At 51.1% G+C, this 17,125-nt stretch overlaps 1 protein-coding gene across 1 annotated transcript in view; it reads left to right on the top strand.

Annotated features, from left to right (window-relative positions):
* The first annotated feature begins 161 nt into the window (after positions 1 to 161).
* Positions 162 to 17,125, top strand: part of mast2 (microtubule associated serine/threonine kinase 2) — a 38,660-nt gene continuing 21,696 nt past the window's right edge. Inside the window, exons 1-21 of the mRNA XM_055221580.1 lie at positions 162 to 728; positions 1,783 to 1,921; positions 2,485 to 2,672; positions 4,772 to 4,803; positions 4,880 to 5,287; positions 5,422 to 5,602; positions 5,705 to 5,872; positions 6,570 to 6,767; positions 6,834 to 7,058; positions 8,224 to 8,371; positions 8,478 to 8,617; positions 8,950 to 9,017; positions 10,222 to 10,329; positions 10,653 to 10,735; positions 11,352 to 11,427; positions 12,399 to 12,419; positions 12,943 to 13,021; positions 13,116 to 13,255; positions 13,976 to 14,051; positions 14,535 to 14,801; positions 16,496 to 16,730. Of these exons, the coding sequence (XP_055077555.1) occupies positions 549 to 728; positions 1,783 to 1,921; positions 2,485 to 2,672; positions 4,772 to 4,803; positions 4,880 to 5,287; positions 5,422 to 5,602; positions 5,705 to 5,872; positions 6,570 to 6,767; positions 6,834 to 7,058; positions 8,224 to 8,371; positions 8,478 to 8,617; positions 8,950 to 9,017; positions 10,222 to 10,329; positions 10,653 to 10,735; positions 11,352 to 11,427; positions 12,399 to 12,419; positions 12,943 to 13,021; positions 13,116 to 13,255; positions 13,976 to 14,051; positions 14,535 to 14,801; positions 16,496 to 16,730 (3,160 nt within the window). The 5' untranslated portion in view covers positions 162 to 548. The remainder of the gene's footprint in view (positions 729 to 1,782; positions 1,922 to 2,484; positions 2,673 to 4,771; positions 4,804 to 4,879; positions 5,288 to 5,421; positions 5,603 to 5,704; positions 5,873 to 6,569; positions 6,768 to 6,833; positions 7,059 to 8,223; positions 8,372 to 8,477; positions 8,618 to 8,949; positions 9,018 to 10,221; positions 10,330 to 10,652; positions 10,736 to 11,351; positions 11,428 to 12,398; positions 12,420 to 12,942; positions 13,022 to 13,115; positions 13,256 to 13,975; positions 14,052 to 14,534; positions 14,802 to 16,495; positions 16,731 to 17,125) is intronic.

Here is a 17,125-nt window from a genome sequence, read left to right as displayed (position 1 = left end):
ATCGTAATAATTATTTTTAAATTAAAAATTATCCATGTTTACAGTAAACACGCACTTTGCACGTGACTGTACGTGCCCGGAGCGTGCGTGTGTCGTCATCACGTCGCTGCAGACGCACAGGAAGCGCCGCGGTTCCAGTGTAACGCCCGGATGTTGAAAGCGGCTGCGCTCCCCGCTGTCCCCGACCTGTCCCGCACTGTCCCGCACTGTCCGCGCTCTTTCCGGGATGGACTCCGCACAAACGTGACCACTGCGGCAGTTTCCCGCTTAAACACGGAGTGAGAGCGTTTTAAGAGCGTGTCAGGAGCGTGTCAGGAGCGTGTCGGAGCCGGGAGGAGCAGGAGGAGCAGCAGGAGCAGCAGGAGCAGCAGGAGCAGCAGGAGCAGCAGGAGCACGCCCCGCTGCGCCTTCTTCCAGATGTGGCGCAGTTGTTCCGTGGCTCGGGGCGCAGACGTGAGGCCGGTGGATGGAGAGGAGTCAGCGGGAGTTTAACGGCCGCGGAGCTGTCACCGCGCGCGTCTGACGCGCCTCCGCAGACAAGAGGAACCATGAAGAAGAACGAGAGCCGCCACAAGAACGAGAGCCGCCACAAGAGGAAGCTCAGCACCGGAGACACCGGAGACACCGGAGACACCGGAGACAGGAACGGTGAGACCGGCCCAGACACCGGAGACACCGGCCGAGAGGCGCCGGGGGCGGTGGCAAGACCAGCGGGATGGAGACGCCAGGTACTGTCTGCACCTCCTGTCTCTGCTCCTCCTCCTCTAGCTCTGCTCATCTGCTCCTCCTCTCCTTATCTGCTCCCCTGTCTTTGCTCCTCTGCTCCTCTGATTCGGCCCTGAAGGAAACGGGAGCAAAATGTTTCTGTGTCTCCTCTCTGTCTCCTCTCTGTGTCTCCTCTCTGTCTCCTCTCTGTGTCTCCTCTCTGTCTCCTCTCTGTGTCTCCTCTCTGTCTCCTCTGTCTCCTCTCTCTGTCTCCTCTCTGTGTCTCCCCTCTGTCTCCTCTCTGTGTCTCCTCTGTGTCTCCTCTGTGTCTCCTCTCTGTCTCCTCTGTCTCCCCTCTGTCTCCTCTCTGTGTCTCCTCTCTGTCTCCTCTCTGTGTCTCCTCTCTGTCTCCTCTGTCTCCTCTCTCTGTCTCCTCTGTGTCTCCCCTCTGTCTCCTCTCTGTGTCTCCTCTGTGTCTCCTCTCTGTCTCCTCTGTCTCCCCTCTGTCTCCTCTCTGTGTCTCCTCTCTGTCTCCTCTCTGTGTCTCCTCTCTGTCTCCTCTGTCTCCTCTCTCTGTCTCCTCTGTGTCCCCTCTGTCTCCTCTCTGTGTCTCCCCTCTGTCTCCTCTCTGTGTCTCCTCTCTGTCTCCTCTGTCTCCTCTCTCTGTCTCCTCTGTGTCCCCTCTGTCTCCTCTCTGTGTCTCCTCTCTGTCTCCTCTGTGTCCTCTCTGTCTGTAAATCCAGATCTGAACATTAATAACAGACAGATCAGGTCCTTCTGTCCCCGAGGTCGCTCCTGTTAGCGTTAGCGACAGGTTTGATTGACAGCGTTGCTAAGCGCCCGCTCCTTGTTAACCCAGTGTTGTGGGCGTTAAGGGGCGTGACCTTCAGCAGCCTCTCTCCTGATTGGCTCTTTAGTTGCTGTGAGACTCAGATTCCAAATATGGACCCGTGCTCCAGATTAGCCGCTATGTCTGTTAGCTTCATGAGTGTCACGTGGAGCTGACGCTGTGGGGACCTCAGCTCAGTCCTCCTCTTTGTACAGGCTCCTCCTCTTACAGTGCGTTTTGTTTTGAAGGAGGTGCTGGCTCCTCCTCCTCTCCTCTTTAGGAAGCTCAGTCACCCCGACCTTTCTCCGGCCGCCGCCAAGTCTAAAACCAAACCCAGACTCAACCGCCAACTGAGCCAGGACGAGACCAGGACCCGGACTATGACGGGTAAGACCCTGACGGGACTAACCGGGAACAAAACGGGGACTAAATGAGGACTATGGGGGGACTAAATGAGGACTATAGGGGGACTAAACGAGGACTATGGGGGGACTAAACGAGGACTATGGGGGGACTAAATGAGGACTATGGGGGGACTAAATGAGGACTATGGGGGGACTAAATGAGGACTATGGGGGGACTAAATGAGGACTATGGGGGGACTAAATGAGGACTATGGGGGGACTATGGGGGGACTAAATGAGGACTATGGGGGGACTAAACGAGGACTATGGGGGGACTAAACGAGGACTATAGGGGGACTAAACGAGGACTATGGGGGGACTAAACGAGGACTATGGGGGGACTAAACGAGGACTATGGGGGGACTAAACGAGGACTATGGGGGGACTAAATGAGGACTAAACGGGGACAAAACAGGGACTAAATGGGGACTAAACGAGGACCATGGGGGGACTAAACGGGGACCACATGGGGACTATAGAGGGACTAAACGGGGACCACATGGGGACTATAGAGGGACATCCATCTTTATCGTGTTTGATTTTCAGGTAAACAGCTGCTGCCTCTGTCCTGCAGCCTGCACAGCCAGCTCTCCTCAGGACCGGGACACGGACCGGGACATGGACCGGGACATGGACCGGGACATGGACCAGGACATGGACCAGGACCGGAGGGGGACCTGCTGAGGATGAGAGGACACACTTTGGGACAGTCTGCCCCCTCTCTGACTGCTCTGGTACTGCACCATCCTCCTGGGTCATTTCAGAATGCTTCTCCTTTTCCTCCTTCTCTCGTCCTCTTCTCCTCCTCCTCTTTCTCCCCCTCTCTCCTCTCTCCTCTCTCCTGCTCTCCTCCTCCTCCTCTCTCTTCCTCTGTTCTTATGACTCAGCTGTAGTGTCTCTGGTTGAACTCTGCAGCAGATTCTCATTGACAAACAGGAGGGCGGGAGGGCATCTGACACACAGATACAGGAGGGGAGGGCATCTGACACACAGATACAGGAGGGGAGGGCATCTGATACAGATACAGGAGGGCGGGAGGGCATCTGGAGCAGGACTGGACTCGGTCTCGTTGTCGTGGTGACAGATGCAGCTGCAGGGGGCGGGGCCTGCTCTCATTCACTCCTCTGTGCTGTGCTCTGATTGGCTGCTCCCTCCTCTGCGTGTGATTGGTCGGATCCTCCTGATGACACAGTGGAGCGTGCACGAGGGGCGTGCGCGAGGGGCGTGCGCGAGGGGCGTGCGCGAGGGGCGTGCATTAAAACTGTCACTGCACAAATCGTTGTTGGAGTGAAGACGTTTCTCTGCTCGTCCAGGACACGTCTTCAGTTCTGGTCAGATTCTTCTGGACACTGCCTTATGTCTGTGTGAAGGAGGAGCTAACCACTCTGAAACTAACACCTGTTTGTTTACAGTTTGTTTGTTTGTTTACAGTTTGTTTGTTTGTTTACAGTTTGTTTTGTTTGTTTACAGTTTGTTTGTTTGTTTACAGTTTGTTTGTTTTGTTTGTTTACAGTTTGTTTTGTTTGTTTACAGTTTGTTTGTTTGTTTACAGTTTGTTTGTTTTGTTTGTTTACAGTTTCTGTTTGTTTACAGTTTCTGTTTGTTTACAGTTTGTTTGTTTTGTTTGTTTACAGTTTCTGTTTACAGTTTCTGTTTGTTTACAGTTTCTGTTTACAGTTTCTGTTTGTTTAGTTTGTTTACTGTTTAGTTTGTTTACAGTTTGTTTGTTTACAGTTTGTTTGTTTTGTTTGTTTACAGTTTTTGTTTACAGTTTGTTTACAGTTTCTGTTTGTTTACAGTTTCTTTTTGTTTACAGTTTGTTTGTTTACAGTTTGTTTGTTTGTTTGTTTGTTTACAGTTTGTTTGTTTACAGTTTGTTTGTTGTTGGTCTTGTGTGTCTTCAGTTTGCTCTGTGCCTGAGGAAGTTTTAGCCTGATCATTCAGGCTCTCCCACCTGTTAGCATACTGGCTGTTAGCATACTGGCTGTTAGCATACTGGCTGTTAGCATACTGGCTGTTAGCATACTGACTGTTAGCATACTGACTGTTAGCATACTGGCTGTTAGCATACTGGCTGTTAGCATACTGACTCGCTCTTTTATTCTCTTTGTTTCCGTTGTTTGCTTTGGCTTTGAGGATGGAATTATAGATGTGAGTGTGCTTTAACTTGAGCGCCCCCTGCTGGTTCAGTCCTGGTCTAGTCCTGGTTCAGTCCTGGTTCAGTCCTGGTTCAGACCTGGTCTAGTCCTGGTTCAGTCAGGTTGGGCCTGTTCTCTATCAGGTCCTCAGTCTGATAATCCTGATCCTTTCGGTCGAGTTTAAACCTGATTAAGATGAGGATGAGGACCTGATGGAGAACAGGAGGTTTAACTCCTCTTCAAACACTCCTCTCCTCCTTCCTCTCCTCTTCCTATTCCTCCTCTCCTCCTTTCCTCCTCCCTCTCCTCTCCTCCTTTCCTCCTCCTCCTCCCTCTCGTCTCCTCCTTTCCTCCTCCTCCCTCTCTCCTCCTCCTCCCTCTCGTCTCCTCCTTTCCTCCTCCTCCTCCCTCTCGTCTCCTCCTCCCTCTCGTCTCCTCCTCCCTCTCGTCTCCTCCTCCTCCCTCTCGTCTCCTCCTCCTCCCTCTCGTCTCCTCCTCCTCCCTCTCTTCTCCTCCCTCTCGTCTCCTCCTCCCTCTCGTCTCCTCCTCCCTCTCGTCTCCTCCTCCTCCCTCTCTTCTCCTCCCTCTCGTCTCCTCCTCCCTCTCGTCTCCTCCTCCTCCCTCTCGTCTCCTCCTCCCTCTCGTCTCCTCCTCCCTCGTCTCCTCCTCTCTGACTGGTCTTTCTTGTTTTACAGAAGGAGTTGTCGGTGCCGCGCAGAGGGAGTTTGTGAGTAACTCACTTTCCCACAATCCTCGAGTATCCAGACTGTACTCGAGTATCCAGACTGTACTCGAGTATCCAGACTGTACTCGAGTATCCAGACTGTACTCGAGTATCCAGACTGTGCTCGAGTATCCAGACTGTACTCGAGTATGAGTATCCAGACTGTACTCGAGTATCCAGACTGTACTCGAGTATCCAGACTGTACTCGAGTATCCAGACTGTACTCGAGTATGAGTATCCAGACTGTACTCGAGTATCCAGACTGTACTCGAGTATGAGTATCCAGACTGTACTCGAGTATCCAGACTGTACTCGAGTATCCAGACTGTGCTCGAGTATCCAGACTGTACTCGAGTATGAGTATCCAGACTGTGCTCGAGTATCCAGACTGTACTCGAGTATGAGTATCCAGACTGTACTCGAGTATCCAGACTGTACTCGAGTATCCAGACTGTACTCGAGTATGAGTATCCAGACTGTACTCGAGTATCCAGACTGTACTCGAGTATGAGTATCCAGACTGTACTCGAGTATCCAGACTGTACTCGAGTATCCAGACTGTGCTCGAGTATCCAGACTGTGCTCGAGTATGAGTATCCAGACTGTACTTGAGTATCCAGACTGTACTCGAGTATCCAGACTGTACTCGAGTATGAGTATCTAGACCGTACTCGAGTATCCAGACTGTGCTCGAGTATCCAGACTGTACTCGAGTATGAGTATCTAGACTGTACTCGAGTATCCAGACTGTACTCGAGTATGAGTATCCAGACTGTACTCGAGTATCCAGACTGTGCTCGAGTATGAGTATCTAGACTGTACTCGAGTATGAGTATCCAGACTGTACTCGAATATCCAGACTGTGCTCGAGTATGAGTATCTAGACTGTACTCGAGTATCCAGACCGTACTCGAGTATCCAGACTGTGCTCGAGTATCCAGACTGTACTCGAGTATGAGTATCCAGACTGTGCTCGAGTATGAGTATCCAGACTGTACTCGAGTATCCAGACTGTACTCGAGTATGAGTATCCAGACTGTACTCGAGTATGAGTATCCAGACTGTACTCGAGTATGAGTATCTAGACTGTACTCGAGTATCCAGACTGTACTCGAGTATGAGTATCCAGACTGTACTCGAGTATGAGTATCCAGACTGTACTCGAGTATGAGTATCTAGACTGTACTCGAGTATCCAGACTGTACTCGAGTATCCAGACTGTACTCGAGTATGAGTATCTAGACTGTACTCGAGTATGAGTATCTAGACTGTGCTCGAGTATGAGTATCTAGACTGTGCTCGAGTATGAGTATCTAGACTGTACTCGAGTATCCAGACTGTACTCGAGTATGAGTATCTAGACTGTACTCGAGTATGAGTATCTAGACTGTACTCGAGTATGAGTATCTAGACTGTACTCGAGTATGAGTATCCAGACTGTACTCGAGTATCCAGACTGTACTCGAGTATGAGTATCCAGACTGTACTCGAGTATGAGTATCCAGACTGTACTCGAGTATGAGTATCCAGACTGTACTCGAGTATGAGTATCCAGACTGTACTCGAGTATGAGTATCTAGACTGTACTCGAGTATCCAGACTGTACTCGAGTATGAGTATCTAGACTGTACTCGAGTATGAGTATCTAGACTGTACTCGAGTATGAGTATCCAGACTGTACTCGAGTATGAGTATCCAGACTGTACTCGAGTATGAGTATCTAGACTGTACTCGAGTATGAGTATCCAGACTGTGCTCGAGTATCCAGACTGTGCTCGAGTATCCAGACTGTGCTCGAGTATCCAGACTGTACTCGAGTATGAGTATCCAGACTGTACTCGAGTATGAGTATCCAGACTGTACTCGAGTATCCAGACTGTGCTCGAGTATGAGTATCCAGACTGTGCTCGAGTATCCAGACTGTACTCGAGTATCTAGACTGTACTCGAGTATGAGTATCCAGACTGTACTCGAGTATGAGTATCCAGACTGTGCTCGAGTATGAGTATCCAGACTGTGCTCGAGTATCCAGACTGTGCTCGAGTATCCAGACTGTACTCGAGTATCCAGACTGTGCTCGAGTATCCAGACTGTACTCGAGTATGAGTATCCAGACTGTACTCGAGTATCCAGACTGTGCTCGAGTATCCAGACTGTACTCGAGTATGAGTATCCAGACTGTGCTCGAGTATCCAGACTGTACTCGAGTATGAGTATCCAGACTGTGCTCGAGTATGAGTATCCAGACTGTGCTCGAGTATGAGTATCCAGACTGTACTCGAATATCCAGACTGTACTCGAGTACATATTTCCGGCGCTGTTACTCGAGTACTTGTGCTGTTGGCTCTGAGCCACACGAGGAGGTTATGGGTTTGATTCCCGCTGTGTCCTTGGGCAAAACACTTTGAGACTCAGACCGACCATGACCCCACCTGACCTCTGTGCGGAGAGTGGAGATGAAAGGTCAGAGGTCACCGGGGTCTGAACAGCTGAAGGGTCTAAGCCCCAAACAGCAACGGGTCTATTTATAAACCACCAGAGCATTGACCTGGACCTGGACCGGGACTGGACCTGGACTGGACCTGGACTGGGCCCTGGACTGGACCGGACCTGGACCGGGACCTGGACCGGACCTGGACTGGACCTGGACTGGACCTGGACCGGACCTGGACCGGACCTGGACTGGACCTGGACCCGGACCGGACCTGGACCCGGACCGGACCTGGACCCGGACCGGACCTGGACCCGGACCGGACCTGGACCTGGTTTAGTCCTGGGGGGACACAACATTCAAATTTATGATCAGATGCCCTCCCTCTGTGTGTCAGATGCCCTCCCTCTCTGTGTGTCAGATGCCCTCCCTCTGTGTGTCAGATGCCCTCCCTCTGTGTGTCAGATGCCCTCCCTCTCTGTGTGTCAGATGCCCTCCCTCCCTGTGTGTCAGATGCCCTCCCTCTGTGTCAGATGCCCTCTCTGTGTGTCAGATGCCCTCCCTCTGTGTGTCAGATGCCCTCCCTCTGTGTGTCAGATGCCCTCCCTCTGTGTGTCAGATGCCCTCCCTCCCTGTGTGTCAGATGCCCTCCCTCCTGGGGTTCTTGGAGTTCATATTTCAGTGTTTTTCCTTCTGGACGAGTTCAGACTTGATTTTATGACATAACGAGTCAGAAAGTGTCTTCATTGGGTCCAACGCCGTAAAACCGGTTTAAAGTCGACAATAAATCTGAATTTTTAAAGAATCCTGAATCGTTTTGATGCCGTTTCAAAATGTCATTTTCTGTTTGACGTGGGCGCGTTTATCAGTCGGGGCTTTGGTGAACGTTTTGTCCCAGGAATAGAGCCTGAGTCCTGGGTCCCTCCCTCGTCCCTCCCCCCGTCCGTCTATTATCAGCTGCAGATAAGCCTTCTGTCTCACATACTTCCAGGAACAACAGGCTCACACCGCTGTGCCCGGCACGGAGCGCCGATCCTGGGCACACACTTTAGTCTTCCAGAGGGACAGGGGCCTGGATCAGAGGGCGGTCACAGTCTGGACTCACCCAGGAATCAAGCTCTTTTCATGGGCACAGAGTGGTTCGTGTGTGCCCGGGTAAAGCTGCTCCATGTCTGCCCAGGACCGGAGCACTATTTCTGAGCAGGACTTTTTGTTTGGTCCCCTCTGTGTTTGGACGTCTGACAGGGCCAACGGCAGAGGATTTACCCAGAGGAGGAGCTGTGGTCCATGGACTGTCACCTGGAGGGGCAGAGGCTCCGGCTCTGTCCAGAAAAGGAGCACTTTATGTGGACACGTCCTTCGGCAGAGCTCCCTCCCCTCTGGACGTCTGATGGAGGCTGTTCCTTTACCCAGGGATGAGGCACCGTTTGTGGACACTGACTTAAGCAGAGCTCCCTAATCCTCCACAGACCGGACCATAGTGTGACTCACACCCAGGGAAGGAGCAGCGTTCCTGGGTACACATGTGCGCGTGGACGCTCTGAGTGGACGCTCTGTGTGGACGCTCTGTGTGGACGCTCTGTGTGGACGCTCTGTGTGGACGCTCTGTGTGGACGCTCTGTGTGGACGCTCTGTGTGGACGCTCTGTGTGGACGCTCCGAGTGGACGCTCCGAGTGGACGCTCTGAGGACGTGCAGAGACAGAGGAGGTCACATGACCACGCTCACAAAGTGGATTAAAGATGAAGAGGAGGAAGGAGCGCTGTGGCTCCAACCTGCGGCTGCTGTAAGACGATTAACCCCATCATATTATTATTATGATGATGTCACGGGTCGTCAGGCGTGGCGCTACGTTCATGTGGTAAATAGAACGTTCACGTGGCAAATACGGCGTTGGTGTGGTAAATACGGCGTTCGTGTGGTAAATACGGCGTTGGTGTGGTAAATGCGGCGTTGGTGTGGTAAATACGGCGTTCGTGTGGTAAATACGGCGTGTTGTGGTGGAGTTGCAGAGGTGAAAATGACCTTTGACCTCTCACCCTGGCCACAGCAGTGAACAGTTTGTGTCTTATTTGACTGTTACAGGTTTAAAGACGCGGTTCAGCTGAATGTGTTTTTCTCCGTGTTCTGACGTCGTTCCCTCATGGAGACGTTCTACATGTCATCCATGTTTGAGTAATCTAGAGATCTCTCCCAGGCCCTATTCAAATATCAAAACAGTAAGCAGTACAAGACTGTACGAGACTCCGCCCACAAGCCTACATCACCCGCGCTCCACAGGACAGTCCTCCATAAACACGCAAAAACATGAAACTGTGCACTATGACGCGACAAACCTGGTGTGATGTTTCAGTTTCATTAGTGAGATGGTCGTGTTGTGACAGTGCTCTGAAGGGGGAGGGGCTTAGCACAGAGAGCAAAGGGAGGAGACTCAGAGCGCCCACCCTGCCCTTTGGGGTAAAGTAGTGATCTAAGTATGTTAAATGTTACAGTTAATACCCCATACACCCTGCGACACGCCCCCTGTGACACGCCCACTGTGACACGCCCCCTGCGACACGCCCCCTGTGACACGCCCACTGTGACACGCCCCCTGCGACACGCCCCCTGCGACACGCCCACTGTGACACGCCCCCTGTTACACACCACCTGTGACACGCCCCCGTGACACGCCCCCTGTGACACGCCCACTGTGACGTCCGCTCTTCCTTCTCCAGTTTTATTTTCTTAATCGTTGATACTCGTAGATTCTGCAGCGTCGCGTCGTCATTTTGGTACAAATGTTAAAAATGTGCTGCTCTAGTGCGACGTGCATCTGTCCATAGGGGGCGCCACAGCGTGCGGCGCTTTAGTGTGATGATGTTTACGGCGACGTCAGCTCCATGGGACACCACAGTTTTCTAACATGATTTAAAAGACTGGTCTAGAGGGCGGGGCTAGAGGGCGGGGACTAAAGGGCGGGGTCTAAACGTGTCTGTGTTAAACGTCAGCATCCTGAGCCCCTCCCCCATGAGGCCCTCTCTCTCCCCCTCTGCGTGCCCCTTCGATCGCCCCCTGTCTGCCCCTGCACACCTGCGAGGAAACCCCTTCCTCTGGAGGTAAGCCCCGCCCCTCCTGGACTCACTGAGCATGTGCGTGAGGTGGTCACTAACCGTATGGGACTAAGCTTACTTTTGTGTCAGATGCCCTCCCTGTGTGTGTCAGATGCCCTCCCTGTGTGTGTCAGATGCCCTCCCTGTGTGTGTCAGATGCCCTCCCTGTGTACACACATATTAAGACTCGCTCAGTCACACACACCTCACAGTTGACAGAGGGGAAGTGTTTTGCCCAAGGACACAACCACAGTATGACATGTATGTTCTGCCCTGTGTGTGTGTGTGTGTTTAAATGTTGTTACAAACGTTAGCTGTGTGTGTTACAGCAGTCGCAGCAGTAACAGGAAGAGCCTCATCGTGTCCAGCACCTCCCCCACTCTGCCCCGCCCCCACTCACCTCTGCACACAGGTAACTCCGCCCACACACACACACAGTAACTCCGCCCACACACACACACAGGTAACTCCGCCCACACACAGTAACTCCGCCCACACACACACAGGTAACTCCGCCCACACACACACAGGTAACTCCGCCCACACACACACACTGGTAACTCTGCCCACACACACTGGTAACTCCGCCCACACACACAGGTAACTCTGCCCACACACACTGGTAACTCTGCCCACACACACTGGTAACTCCGCCCACACACACAGGTAACTCTGCCCACACACACTGGTAACTCTGCCCACACACACTGGTAACTCCGCCCACACACACAGGTAACTCCGCCCACACACACAGGTAACTCCGCCCACACACACTGGTAACTCTGCCCACACACACTGGTAACTCTGCCCACACACACTGGTAACTCTGCCCACACACACTGGTAACTCCGCCCACACACACCGATCTCACGTTGATAAAAATGCAGGTTCTTTAGACACTGATGTTCTACATTAAATGTCACACGTGTTCTATTCACACGTGTGTTATGTCTGTGTGATCCTCAGTGTGTAGTTGGTTCATAGTGTGTACAGTGTGTGTGATCCTGTGTGTTCTTCTGGTTCCTCAGGTCCCAGTCCTCTGGACAGCCCTCGGACCTTCTCCCCAAACACGGCCGCTCTCTTCTGCTTCGCCCCATCCAGAAGGTCAGAGCTCAACACCTGCTGTCCTCTTAGAACACACCTGGAACATACTCGGAACACATCTAGAACACACCCGGAACACACCTAGAACACACTCGGAACCCATCTAGAACACACTCGGAACACACCCGGAACACACCTAGAACACACTTGGAACACATCTAGAACACACTCGGAACATACTCAGACCACATCTAGAACACACTCGGAACGCACTCAGAACACATGTAGAACACACTCGGAACGCATCTAGAACACACCCGGAACACATCTGGAAGACACTCAGACCACATCTAGAACACACCCGGAACACACCTAGAACACACTTGGAACACATCTGGAACACACATCTAGAACACACTCGGAACACATCTGGAACACACACCTAGAACACACTTGGAACACATCTAGAACACACTCGGAACACATCTGGAACACACACCTAGAACACACTTGGAACACATCTGGAACACACATCTAGAACACACTCGGAACACATCTGGAACACACACCTAGAACACACTTGGAACACATCTGGAACACACACCTAGAACACACTTGGAACACATCTGGAACACACATCTAGAACACACTCGGAACACATCTGGAACACACACCTAGAACACACTTGGAGCACATCTAGAACACACTCGGAACACATCTGGAACACACATCTAGAACACACTCGGAACACATCTGGAACACACATCTAGAACACACTCGGAACACATGTAGAACACACTCGGAACACACTCTGAATCAGTTTAGAACATATACAGAGCATATCTAGAAATCGCTTGGACACACAAAAATCACATTTATTTCTCCATTTATGTGTCGTTTTCAAATTTTCATCCAAATTAAAATTTTCCGCAATGGAGCTTTAACCCTGTTCTTATGTGAGAAATGAGGACCTGGTTTAGACCAGGTTTAGTCCTGGATGTCTCATGATGATGTCGTGTGTTTCTTTGCAGCGTCGGGCACAGAGCAGACAGGTAACTCCACCCACAACTCACCTGTGTGACCTCTGACCTGTGTGACCTCTGACCTGTGTGACCTCTGACCTACACATACTGAGAATACATATTCTGAATATTCAATTAGAGTAACTGTACTCTAAATGAGTACAGTTACAGAACAGAGCAGAACGACCACCGCTCTGATGCTTGAAACTTCGTCTAGTCCTGGTCTAATCCTGGAGTGGTCCTTGTCTAGTCCTACTTTAGTCCTTGGTCTAGTCCTGGTCCTAGTCTTAGTCCTCGTCTGGGTGCTGGTCCTAGTCCTCGTCCTGGTCCTAGTCCTAGTCCTAGTCCTGGTCTTAGTCCTAGTCCTGGTCCTGGTCCTGGTCTTAGTCCTGGTCTTAGTCCTGGTCCTGGTCTTAGTCCTGGTCTTAGTCCTAGTCCTGGTCCTAGTCCTGGTCTTAGTCCTAGTCCTGGTCCTGGTCTTAGTCCTGGTCTTAGTCCTAGTCCTGGTCCTGGTCCTGGTCTTAGTCCTGGTCTTAGTCCTGGTCTGTTTCAGGTGTGATGGGCGCCGTTGGTCCTTGGCGTCTTTGCCTTCGTCTGGATATGGAACCAACACCCCGAGCTCCACTGTGTCGGTGAGTACTACAGTACTTGTATTTGTACTACTCCATCTCCCTCATATTTTAAGTTTTTATGTGTACTGAGGATTTGAAGTACTTTTTTGTGTAGTCTTGTTCGTCTCAGGAGCGATTACACCAGCTGCCCTTCCAGCCGACCCCAGACGAGATCCACTTCTTCACCCGACACTTCAGCTCCAACCGGGACCAAGAGGAACCTCCAAAAACCCGACCCAGATCCCGGTCCCTGAGGTAAGACCCTCCAAAAACCCGACCCAGATCCCGGTCCCTGAGGTAAGACCCCCCAAAAACCCGACCCAGATCCCGGTCCCTGAGGTAGACAGTGTGTACATGTCTCTGGACGCTGCTAGCATCGGTGGATCTCGGGTCATGGTTTAATTGACACATGAACATCTGTGAGTCAAAAATGAGGTGATGTCATCAGTCAAAGAGCTGCGTTCTGATTGGCCTGTGGCTAATGGAGGCTCTGTTGTGATTGGTCGAGAGGATTAAGAAACTTGACGTGAGCTGACAGAATTAAAATGACTCACCTCGTTAAACCTGAGACCAGCTCATCATTTCTGACACTTTCCTAAAAAATCGAACTTCATTTATTTAGTCAGCGCCTCGTGGCAGCGTTCTAGTCCCAGTCTAACCCTGGTTCTGTTGTGGTTCTAGTCCCAGTCTAACCCTGGTTCTGTTGTGGTTCTAGTCCCAGTCTAACCCTGGTTCTGTTGTGGTTCTAGTCCCGGTCTAACCCTGGTTCTGTTGTGGTTCTAGTCCCGGTCTAACCCTGGTTCTGTTGTGGTTCTGTTGTGGTTCTAGTCCCGGTCTAACCCTGGTTCTGTTGTGGTTCTGTTGTGGTTCTAGTCCCGGTCTAACCCTGGTTCTGTTGTGGTTCTAGTCCCGGTCTAACCCTGGTTCTGTTGTGGTTCTAGTCCCGGTCTAACCCTGGTTCTGTTGTGGTTCTAGTCCTGGTCGGTCTCCCGTCTCCTTCGACCATGAGATCCTGATGATGAACCATGTTTACAAAGAGCGATTCCCAAAGGTGCGTAGCATTTTTGTGTGATCACACCCCTCTGACCCTCTGACCCTCTGACCTGTAGATCACACCCCTCTGACCCTCTGACCCTCTGACCTGTAGATCACACCCCTCTGACCCTCTGACCCTCTGACCTGTAGATCACACCCCTCTGACCCTCTGACCCTCTGACCTGTAGATCACACCCCTCTGACCCTCTGACCCTCTGTCACCACATTCTCTGAGTTTACACGTTTGGTCACAGTATAAACATGTGTGTTTACATGTTTACATACACATGTATGTAAACATGTAAACACACATGTTTATACTATGTTTATGTACATCTGTGTGTGTGTGGATGTATGTGTGTGTGTGTGTGTGTGTGTGTGTATACGTGTATGTGTGTGTATATGTATGTGTGTATATGTGTGTATCTGTATATGTGTGTAGGGGTGTGTGTGTGTGTGTGTGTACACACGTGTAGTGTGACACGTGTGATCTCTTCAGGCCACGGCTCAGATGGAGGAGCGACTTCTGGAGCTGTTGGAGCTGCTGTCCTCTGCTCCTCCTGCAGGGAGCGCCCCGGTGGGGGACTGTGTGGACGGGGCGCCCCCTGGTGGTGATGGAGGAGTCCTGTCTGACGGGGTCCTGAGCTTCATCCAACACCAGCTCCTGGAGCTGACCCGAGACCTTCTGGACAAGAGCCGTCAGAGACTGGTGACCACACGATACTTCTGTGAGCTCCAGGACAGTCTGGAGAAACTCCTGCAGGACGTGAGTGCGAACGATCATGTGTGTGCACGACAACACGACAACATGTGTACAGCACGACAGCACGACAACACGACAACATGTGTACAGCACGACAACACGACAACATGTGTACAGCACGACAACACGACAACATGTGTACAACACGACAACACGACAACATGTGTACAACACGACAACATGTGTACAGCACGACAACATGTGTACAACACGACAACATGTGTACAGCACGACAACACGACAACATGTGTACAACACGACAACACGACAACATGTGTACAACACGACAACACAACAACATGTGTACAGCTCGACAACACGACAACATGTGTACAACACGACAACATGTGTACAGCACGACAATATGTGTACAACACGACAACATGTGTACAGCACGACAATATGTGTACAGCACGACAACATGTGTACAACACGACAACACGACAACATGTGTACAACACGACAACACGACAACATGTGTACAACACGACAACATGTGTACAACACGACAACATGTGTACAACACGACAACACGACAACATGTGTACAACACGACAACACAACAACATGTGTACAGCACAACAACATGTGTACAACACGACAACATGTGTACAACACGACAACATGTGTACAGCACGACAACATGTGTACAACACGACAACATGTGTACAGCACGACAATATGTGTACAGCACGACAATATGTGTACAACACGACAACATGTGTACAGCACGACAATATGTGTACAGCACGACAACACGACAACATGTGTACAGCACGACAACACAACAACATGTGTACAGCACGACAACACGACAACATGTGTACAGCACGACAACATGTGTACAGCACGACAACACGACAACATGTGTACAGCACGACAACATGTGTACAGCACGACAACAAGACAACACGACAACATGTGTACAACACGACAACATGTGTACAGCACGACAACATGTGTACAACACGACAACATGTGTACAGCACGACAACACGACAACATGTGTACAGCACGACAACACGACAACATGTGTACAGCACGACAACACGACATGTGTACAGCACGACAACATGTGTACAACACGACAACACGACAACATGTGTACAGCACGACAACACGACAACATGTGTACAGCACGACAACACGACATGTGTACAACACGACAACATGTGTACAACACGACAACACGACAACATGTGTACAGCACGACAACACGACAACATGTGTACAGCACGACAACATGTGTACAGCACGACAACAAGACAACACGACAACATGTGTACAACAGGAGAACATGTGTACAACACGACAACATGTGTACAGCACGACAACATGTGTACAACACGACAACATGTGTACAGCACGACAACACGACAACATGTGTACAGCACGACAACACGACATGTGTACAGCACGACAACATGTGTACAGCACGACAACACGACAACGCGACAACATGTGTACAACAGGAGAACATGTGTACAACACGACAACATGACAACATGTGTACAACACGACAACATGTGTACAACACGACAACATGTGTACAACACGACAACATGTGTACAACACGACAACATGACAACATGTGTACAGCACGACAACATGTGTACAACAGGAGAACATGTGTACAACACGACAACATGTGTACAACACACTGAAACTCAGGCTGTTTAACCCCTCGCTCTCCTCAGGCTCTGGAGCGGTCCGAGGGCTCAGAGCTGACCTCGGTGTCTCAGACCATCAAACGTCTCATGATGATAATCTCTCGGCCCGCGCGCCTCCTCGAGTGTTTGGAGTTCGACCCGGAGCAGTTCTACCACCTTCTAGAGGCCGCCGAGGGACAGGCACGAGAAGGGGAGGGCATCCGGAGCGATCTGCCCAAGTACATCATCAGCCAACTGGGACTCAACCGGGACCCACTGGAGGGTAAGGAGACCGGACCAGGACCGGACCAGGACCGGACCAGGACCGGACCAGGACCGGACCAGGACCTGGACCAGGACCGGACCAGGACCGGACCAGGACTGGACCAGGACTGGACCAGGACTCAGGCATTTCCATAGAAACAAACCCCTCCTGCTTGTTTCCATGGAGATGCTTGACTCCTCCTCCAGGTCAAATAAGTTTCTTCTCGCCCACTGTGACGTCCGCTCTTCCTTCTCCAGTTTTATTTTCTTAATCGTTGATACTCGTAGATTCTGCAGCGTCGCGTCGTCATTTTGGTCCAAATGAATAAAAATGTGTTGCTTTAGTGTGATGTGCCTCTGTCCATAGGGGGCGCTACAGCGTGCGGTACAGTTTTCTAACTCGGAACTCAGTGG

This window comes from Periophthalmus magnuspinnatus, chromosome 4 (assembly GCF_009829125.3).
Source record: "Periophthalmus magnuspinnatus isolate fPerMag1 chromosome 4, fPerMag1.2.pri, whole genome shotgun sequence".
NCBI lineage: Eukaryota > Metazoa > Chordata > Actinopteri > Gobiiformes > Gobiidae > Periophthalmus > Periophthalmus magnuspinnatus.
This window is presented reverse-complemented; position numbering and strand designations above follow the sequence as displayed.